Consider the following 10,205-nt stretch of genomic DNA (forward strand, 5'->3'; position numbering starts at 1 on the left):
GGGTTCTATAAATCTACTTTCGAATAATCGAACAATCGACTTTTTGTCGAAAAAAGTCGAAAAGTCGAAGTCGACTATTTTGTTCCAAAAAAGTCGATAACTCGACTATCGTCTATGAAAAAAGTCGAAAAGTCGACTTTGTAAATAAAAGTCGAAACGTCGGAAAGTCGTAAAAAGTCAAAACGTAAAAAAAAGTCGGAAAAAGTCGAAAACTCGAAAATAGTAGAAAAAAGTCGAGAATAGTCGAAAATTTTAAAAAAGTGGAAAATAGTCAAAAACTCTAAAAAGTCGTAAATAGTCAAAAAGTCGATAAAAGTCGGAAAAAGTTGAAAAAAGTCGGAAAAAGCCGGAAAAAATCGAAAAGTCTAAAAAAGTTGAAAAAAATCGAAAAGTCGAAAAGTCGACTGTTTATAAAATACTAAAAGTCTAAAAGTCGACTTTTAATTAAATGAAAAAAAGTATAAAATCGACTTTTCATGAAATGCAAAAAGTCAAAAAGTCGACTTTTAACTAAATGCAAAAGTCGAAAAGTCGACTTTTCGTTTCAACTATAGAACTCTAATAAGGACTCAGAATATATTTTATATACTAGAAATTACAAACGGAATGACAAACTTATATACTACACCCTTCTCATGTAGGTGAAAGGTATAAAAACAATTACCATAGAAAAGGTATAAAAACAATTACAAAGTCAATTATCTATAGAAAATTATTATAGAATAAAATTTTTTATATAATAAGCGTGTTTCTATATAACAAACGATTATATAGCAAATTGCCTAAAGAGAAAATTATGACAGTGTAAATTTATCCAAGAATTTAGCCAGCGCTGGTACTTTCTGCATCAAGCCGCCGAACAAAAGCTGTTGTGACGCCGTTGTCGATTATTTTGCCCATCAGCTTGATTCTCGTATTTAAATTTTATTTATTTTAGAGACGTTTAAGATCCAAACCACATACATATATAAACTATCGAAACATTATTAAATTTAATAATGTTAATAATATGTATTAAAAAATTGCAACTTCTAGCGGATAATCAACGTGAAATGACCTGGCAATTTTGCAAAAATTTACAAATCTTACCGAACTACTATATTGCTGGAAAAGTAGCAGACAATTGTTTGAAATTGGATACATTGATCTTTGATAATTGCTGCAATCTAAACGAACGATCTTTGAAGTTTGGCATTGATATCGATATACAAATTCTAAAAACTGTGAACAATTTAAAGAAATTAATTAAATATACTGAACAGTATTGTTAACTCAAGCACCATTTTTTTGTGAGTCGGTCTAATATACATAGGTAAATCAAATCAAAAGAAACACATCTAGGCCAATATCGCCTAGTCTATAGTTAAAATTAGTTTAGTACTTTCAAACCTAAAGAGTACTATTTTTGTTATAAGTTGGTACTATTTCAAAATTAAAATTTTCGATTAAAATAAAGGTTAAACCTTTATTTTAAGATTATTAGATTTTCAGACAATCCTCAAGATTTTAAATAGAATAATTCTCGAAAGATTAATAAAATTATTAAATAATCCCCATGATATCAGAGATCTTTAGAAAACCAAGCATATGTTCAATGTCAATGATTATTGTAACCTTCCTTTAACAGAAGTTTCCGGTATATTATTCGGGATGTTTTTATATTAACACAGATGGATCCGAAATATTGGATAGAGTTCGTTAAATAATTCGGCACCAAAATATCTTTTAGACGCAATAATGAATGTAATATTCTTCAAGCTGAAATATCAAATTACGAGTGTGGCGAACTGGATGAAGTACTATCAGATATCTAATAGCGATATTAGAATCTATACCGACACAAAAATTTAAAAAGAAAACTAAAAAATAAACAACAATCACAAGACTTCAAATTTTCAATGTAATTAAATTTAATCCATAAATTACAACAAGAGAAACTATAATACATTTTAAATAAAAAAAAAAAAAACAAAATTATTATTAACATTTCACAGTTTAGGTTTCTGGTCTTAAACAGACTTTAATGGCCTCTGTCTCCTCTTCTAAATGATCTAGTTTTTTCATTAGAATTATCTGTAAAGAAAAAATATTAATATTCAAAAAAACATATCATTGTTCTATTATAAATTGTTGTTACCTTTGCTGCCGATATTATTTCTTTGGCTATTTTCATGGGCATATGTTCAACAGATTTTACCAAATCTATGGGTCTTATTTTGGCAATATCCTCTACGGTTTTAAAACCAGCTGCATACAACTGTTTGGCGCGATTCTAAAAGTGCAGCATAATTATTGTTTCCCTCTGTTTTAATATTTTATAGAACTACTTTTTTAATATTTCTCTTTTTTGAGTCCAGGTTTTACCTTTGTTCCTTGATATTTAGTTCAATTTTTTACAAAGTATTGTAGCTAATAGTTGCATTATATGATTTTATAGTTAAGTCTTGATTGTAGTAACTGCCTGTTAATTTGTTTATATCCACTTTCAAATGTCTAGTTTTTCTTATTAATTTCCTTTATTAGATCGACAATTTTTAAAATTTTCACTTTTACACTACATATTAATTACTTCTTTTACTCGGTTCAAATTTCCCGATAAATCTCCCCATTTTTACTAACTATTTGTTTGCAAAACATATATATTTAAAACACATTTTTTATTAATTCCTTATGATTACTATCGGAATTCTTTAAGGAAATCGAAATTTTGAAATAGTACTTGTACCTTTTGGGTTTAAAGTACTAAACTAATTTTCCGCTAGGTCATGGACTGCCCATAGACTAGACTCTGGAATACACTATATATAGACTAGAGTACAGACAATATTATTGACTATACTATAGACATTAGACTATAGACTAGGTTATAGACTAGACTATAGACTCGGGTATATACTAGACTAAAGACTAGTCCATAGTCTAGAAAATAGACTAGATCATAGACTAGGCCATAGACTAAGCTATTGACTAGACCTCCACTTTAGACTAGACTATAGACTAGACTATACTATAGACTATAGACTAGACTATAGACCAGACTATAGACTAGACTATAGACCAGACTATAGACCAGACTATAGACTAGACTATAGACCAGACTATAGACTAGACTATAGACCAGACTATAGACTAGACTATAGACTAGACTATAGACTATAGACTAGACTATAGACTAGACTAGACTATAGACTAGACTATAGACTAGACTATAGACTAGACTAGACTATAGACTAGACTATAGACTAGACTATAGACTAGACTATAGACTAGACTATAGACTAGACTATAGACTAGACTATAGACTAGACTATAGACTAGACTATAGACTAGACTATAGACTAGACTATAGACTAGACTATAGACTAGACTATAGACTAGACTATAGACTAGACTATAGACTAGACTATAGACTAGACTATAGACTAGACTATAGACTAGACTATAGACTAGACTATAGACTAGACTATAGACTAGACTATAGACTAGACTATAGACTAGACTATAGACTAGACTATAGACTAGACTATAGACTAGACTATAGACTAGACTAGACTATAGACTAGACTAGACTATAGACTAGACTACAGACTAGACTATAGACTAGACTAGACTATAGACTAGACTATAGACTAGACTATAGACTAGACTATAGACTAGACTATAGACTAGACTATAGACTAGACTAGAATATAGACTATAGACTAGACTATAGACTAGACTATAGACTAGACTATAGACTAGACTATAGACTAGACTATAGACTAGACTAGACTATAGACTAGACTATAGACTAGACTAGACTATAGACTAGACTATAGACTAGACTATAGACTAGACTATAGACTAGACTATAGACTAGACTATAGACTAGATTATAGACTAGACTATAGACTAGACTATAGACTAGACTATAGACAAGACTATAGACTGGACTAGACTTAAGACTAGACTAGATTATAGACTAGACTAGACTATAGACTAGACTATAGACTAGACTATAGACTAGACTATAGACTAGACTATAGACTAGACTATAGACTAGACTATAGACTAGACTATAGACTAGACTATAGACTAGACTATAGACTAGACTATAGACTAGACTATAGACTAGACTATAGACTAGACTATAGACTAGACTATAGACTAGACTATAGACTAGACTATAGACTAGACTATAGACTAGACTATAGACTAGACTATAGACTAGACTATAGACTAGACTATAGACTAGACTATAGACTAGACTATAGACTAGACTATAGACTAGACTATAGACTAGACTATAGACTAGACTATAGACTAGACTATAGACTAGACTATAGACTAGACTATAGACTAGACTAGACTATAGACTATAGACTACTATAGACTAGACTATAGACTAGACTATAGACTAGACTATAGACTAGACTATAGACTAGACTATAGACTAGACTATAGACCAGACTATAGACTAGAATATAGGTTAGGCTATAGACTAGACTATAAACCGATCTATAGATTTCTATGTGAACTATTTATTAAAACTTTGTGAGTTAGAAAAATAACGGAAAATCTCGTCTGGGTACCGATATATTTCGATAATCTATAATCTATAGACTAGACTACATCTAGACTAGACTATGAACTATATAAGTTAGAAAAAGTACCTAAAATGTCGTAAGGATACAGCTATATTTTCGATATAAAAAAGTGCTGAAAAAGTTCAAAAGTCTCCATCTCTCTCTCTGTATAGAACACTTTGAATTCCTTCTGAATTTGTAGAGTATTTTCAGTAAACTCCCTCCCCTATATTCATCGACATCATAGTACCCTTAATTCAAATTTAATACTCACAATTTTCACAGCCGGCAACTCCAACAACGGTTCCAATTCCAAGGTACCGCAACGATCCATTTTTCTGCCAATACGTTCAAAAAGTGGCTTAAAACACCAGAACTCTTCAATTTGTTCACACAAACGTACTATGGCACTGGCGGCCGCCGTGGCTTGACTCATTAGATTTTGCAATTGGCCACGTTCGATATTATATTTAGCCGATACTCCCGGTAAAGGTTCAACATTTATTAGATCCATTAGAATTAGAACTTTATATAAACGATTTAGTTTCAATTCCATAGGACCCTGTATGGACATATTTTTAGCAATTTTAGCCGCATGTGCCTCAGTAAAACCCATTTGTTTAAAAAGAGTGTGTGTGGCTTCGTCCAATTTTTCGTAGGCTCGAAATAGTATGGCAGCGTCGGCTGGAAATAATTCATCGCCCACAGCATTTGAATTGAAAGAGACCACCAAGTACAGCAGATGGCCATAGTTAGTGAGTATCAATTGTTTTTGTGCTGAAGCCAATTCATTGTGGATAGCATAGGCTCGACGATAATCTATGCCAGCCTTAAAGGCCGCTTTTCCAATTGTGGTCAATTGAAAACGTGTATTGCTATGTAATTTAATGGTACGCTCTGGTATTGCACTGTTTGTTTTATTTTGTAGATCTTGTGTTATTAAAATATCGGAAACATCTTTTTTGGCATCGTTATTTGACATCTGCAAGACTTTATTTTTAAACATTTCACGTAAAATTTCCTTGACCATTGTCTCTACAGATATGCCAAGCTGTGTTGATTGCACAGCCAGCAGAGTGCCTTGCACTAGACGATGTAAGTCGGCCCGGCATGATGCCAAACCCAAACCAATTGCACTAAGAATCAGGGCCTTGAAAATGTGTGAAAGAATGAAGAAAATTATTCGTTTAAAAACACAAATGAACTTTCAACTTCTACCCACCTGTAAACCCACTCTACCCTGATGGTCTAACGAACTAATTGCCTTGTCCATGGGTGAAAATAACATCTCGCCGACACGAACATTGTCACGACTCGAACTTATCAAAATACTCTCGCCCGCCTCACCCATACCAGCACGCCCAGCGCGACCAATCATTTGCTTATACTTGCACAACGTCATAAACTCTGCACCCACATATGGGGCTCGTATAATAACTCTCTTGGCTGGCAAATTGACACCTGCCGCCAACGTAGATGTACAACATATAACACTCAATACACCGAACCGATAGGCAGTTTCAATAAATTTACGTTCATCGGTAGTGAGACCCGAATGATGATAGGCCACTCCATAGGGTATGGTACGCGCTAGGACGGGACTCAAAATGCCACAAACTTTGTCGAGGGCATCCATTAAATCGTTTTTTTCACTCTTACGATATTCTAAGAATTTGGATCTGAAAAGAATTGAGATATACAAAGGGGTTAGTCTTGTATCTATCTCTATCTATCTATCTATCTATCTATCTATCTATCTATCTATCTATCTATCTATCTATCTATCTATCTATCTATCTATCTATCTATCTATCTATCTATCTATCTATCTATCTATCTATCTATCTATCTATCTATCTATCTATCTATCTATCTATGTATCTATCTATCTATCTATCTATCTATCTATCTATCTATCTATCTATCTATCTATCTATCTATCTATCTATCTATCTCTATCTATCATCTATCTATCTATCCTATCTACCTATCTATCTATCTATCTATCTATCTATCTATCTATCTATCTATCTATCTATCTATCTATCTATCTATCTATCTATCTATCTATCTATCTATCTATCTATCTATCTATCTATCTATCTATCTATCTATCTATCTCTATCTATCTATCTATCTATCTATCTATCTATCTATCTATCTATCTATCTATCTATCTATCTATCTATCTATCTATCTATCTATCTATCTATCTATCTATCTATCTACATCTATCTATCTATCTATCTATCTATCTATCTATCTATCTATCTATCTATCTATCTATCTATTCTATCTATCTATCTATCTATTATCTATCTATCTATCTATCTGTATATCTATCTATCTATCTATCTATCTATCTATCTATCTATCTATCTATCTATCTATCTATCTATTTATCTATTATCTATCTATCTATCTATCTATCTATCTATCTATCTATCTATCTATCTATCTATCTATCTATCTATCTATCTATCTATCTATCTATCTATCTCTATCTATCTATCTATCTATCTATCTATCTATCTATCTATCTATCTATCTATCTATCTATCTATCTATCTATCTATCTATCTATCTATCTATCTATCTATCTATCTATCTATCTCTCTATCTATCTATCTATATATCTATCTATCTATCTATCTATCTATCTATCTATCTATCTATCTATCTATCTATCTATCTCTATCTATCTATCTATCTATCTATCTATCTATCTATCTATCTATCTATCTATCTATCTATCTATCTATCTATCTATCTATCTATCTATCTATCTATCTATCTATCTATCTATCTATCTATCTATCTGTATATCTATCTAGATTCTAGAACTAGTTTTACTTACTTCGGCAATACACGACTTAATAAAACAGCAACATTTTCACAATTTTTACGCGACGAACAAAATATTAAACAACCATTTTTGGGAGCACACTCCGTTACCAAACCAGCCAAATGATCTGGATCTGATTTTTGTACAGCTTCACTATACTGTTTGGAAAACAAAACACGAAATCAATTAAATTCATGTAAATTCTCATGAAAAATATTAATAAACTTACATTAAAATTAACACTACGACTATAAACAAATATTTCTTCTAAAGTTTTTCCTTGTAAATTTATTTCCAATATATCACGACCACATTTAATGTATTCTTTAAGTTCTACGGGACGAAAGCCTCGTGTATAAACGTCAGCTTTTAAGAATTCAGATATTTCCGAAAGATTGCCAATGGTGGCACTCATGCCCACAATTTGGATTTTAGCTGTTAAGGTAACATTTTAATTAGTTATTTAAAACTTACTTTCCAATTCAGAATTACCATTCAAATACATAATTTTTGTTAGTAGTGCTTCCAAATAGGCACCTCTACCCTTTTCACCAATCAAATGCAATTCATCCACCACCACTAAGCCAAGTTCATTGGCACGTTGTGCATCGATTAAACTATCCAGTAAAACAGCTCCCTTTTCTATTGAGGCAATATAAATACTTTTACGTTTTTTACGAGGCACAGGTGGACATTTACCCTTGCCGGCTGTATATTCATCAACTATGAAATCTAAAGCTATAGCAAAAGGTGACATGGCACTGACCTTTTCTTGTACTATTGACACATAGGGCAATATGAAGAGAACATTTTTCTCACGACATATAACCTCACGCAACATTAAGATTTCGGCTACCAATGTTTTACCACCACTAGTAGGTAAAGCGTAGATTAGATTTTTACGCTGACGTATGGCTGGAAGATTAAGACATTCATCTTGCCACTCTATGTAAATAAAAGGATAAATAACAATCTTAAAATTAATAATTTGATTCACAATTAGTTAATTTGAAGTCTGCTAAGAAAGCGTTACACGATTCATGAAACTACAAACTGAACTAGAACTAAACTCGAGCTGAACTATTACTGAAATTGATGCAGTAATATTTTATATGAACAATATTTTCACTAGTACTCACCATATAAACTCTGTATGCCCTTGTGATCAAATATCATTTTCTTAACTTTCTCCGGTAGACCGTAAAAATCTCCCTTACATGGATAATCCTCAATAACTTCATGTTCGAACATTTGAGTATCCCAATTTATATTCGATAATTGATGCAACTCAGTACGATTTACTTCAGCTACATAAGTTTGTTGCAATGGATTCATGGTACGATTTTGAATCTCTTCACGTGTCTCGTACTGGGTACCCTGTATACAACCATTTAGGGGTAATTTATAAATTTTTTGTGTTTCATTGGCAGCCGGAAACTTAAAGGCCACATCATTAAGAAATTTTTGCGTACATTGATCCACCTCATCAAGCGGGAAATCATCTTTGAATAAATCCTCAATGACGTCTTGTGTTTTACTTACAAGTGGAGTTTTATTACTATGCGTTGGTATTATTTCATCATTTCCGGAAATTTTAGCACATTCCGGAGCCACAATTTCTTCTAAATTTATTTCCGAAAACAAAGTATCATCTCCAGCTATATCTGTATTAGGTAATATTTGTACCATAGGTGTAGCACCTACATTTTCACCACCACTACTCAAGGATTCATTGTCGAGTACAATGTCGGTAAATAAACTATCATCAGAATGATCATCATAGAATTTGTGACTGTTAACCGGTCCATTTGTGGGATTATTCTCATTATGCGATTCTAAGATTTTGCCTAATTTTGAATCAGTAAAAAAACTATCCTCTGTCTCTGGCCATAATATACTTTCACTGGGTTCCAGTATAGATTTATTGTTGCTGTTTTGGTTATTAGCCGCACATTTTTGTTTTTTATTTACATGCTGCTCATTACCAATATTCCAATCTCGCGTACGCACGTTTTTAGACATTAATATTAATATTATCACTATTTAAAATTAAAAACAAATATTTACTACATACAATCTATCGTAAAAAAATAAGAAAACTGTTGCATTTTTAGCGCCAAAAATGTAAACATATGCAGCTGTTTGCGCTTTTGACTAAAGTTACCAGATTGAATCTATAGTTACCATATCCCTTTGTTTAATAACGTATAGTGGTTTATTCTTTGGTATAGTGAGAAATAGCTTTGTTGGTAAAGTGAATATTAAAGTTCTGCAGGAACTCATAAAAGGTAAAATTATTGATGTATCTACGTAAAATATTTGTCCAATAAAAAAGGAATATTTTAAAATAAATAACGGCTAAAAGGTGTAATAGTAAAGCGTTGTAGTGTCAAAAGAAAAAATCAATATGGCAGCGCTAATAACAACAGTTCTCCTTCTCGTTTATGTCATTCAACGGAGGATGAAATAAATTCTATCACAAAAATGTAAACAAATGCAATTGAATAAATTTTGTGAAATTTGATATCTTTCTAAAAACAATTTTTATGAATACAAGAAATATAAAAAAATCCGAATTTTATGCTAAATAAAAAAATGTCAGTGTATGTAAGCATGTAAAATAGTTATTCATTGATTTGATAAACTTAATGCTAAACAATGGAAGAAAGACGCTATTCCTCTTGGATGTTAGAAAGAATTGCAATTGGTGATACTGTGCGTTTACGTTTAGGCTCCAGTACAATCGGACGCCATTCCTCTAGTGTTATACGAATACTTGATTCAACATATGTGTC

General features: G+C 31.8%; 1 protein-coding gene across 1 annotated transcript; it reads right to left on the reverse strand.

Annotated features, from left to right (window-relative positions):
• Positions 1 to 1,892: 1,892 nt before the first annotated feature.
• LOC119605861 (helicase POLQ-like) lies at positions 1,893 to 9,514 on the reverse strand. Its single transcript, XM_037959188.1, has 8 exons — positions 8,550 to 9,514; positions 7,903 to 8,355; positions 7,640 to 7,845; positions 7,423 to 7,568; positions 5,788 to 6,244; positions 4,840 to 5,715; positions 2,138 to 2,272; positions 1,893 to 2,073 (listed from the first exon to the last, which is right to left on the reverse strand). Exons 1-8 carry the CDS (start codon positions 9,430 to 9,432, stop codon positions 1,996 to 1,998), a joined length of 3,234 nt encoding a protein of 1,077 aa, XP_037815116.1. The 5' UTR covers positions 9,433 to 9,514; the 3' UTR covers positions 1,893 to 1,995.
• Positions 9,515 to 10,205: the final 691 nt, after the last annotated feature.

This window comes from Lucilia sericata, unplaced genomic scaffold, assembly GCF_015586225.1.
Source record: "Lucilia sericata isolate MDLA Ls3-8-SP2 unplaced genomic scaffold, ASM1558622v1 Contig000527F_arrow, whole genome shotgun sequence".
NCBI classification, from domain to species: Eukaryota; Metazoa; Arthropoda; class Insecta; order Diptera; family Calliphoridae; genus Lucilia; species Lucilia sericata.

Bases quoted from the DNA above. Each gene is read 5' to 3' on its own strand.
- LOC119605861 (XM_037959188.1), bottom strand. From the start codon at position 9,432: ATGTCTAAAAACGTGCGTACGCGAGATTGGAATATTGGTAATGAGCAG. The intron at 8,356-8,549 runs GTGAGTACTAGT...TTATTTACATAG, and splicing joins GGGCATACAGAGTTTATATG to AGTGGCAAGATGAATGTCTT. The intron at 7,846-7,902 runs GTAATTCTGAAT...TTACCTTAACAG, and splicing joins AAAAATTATGTATTTGAATG to CTAAAATCCAAATTGTGGGC.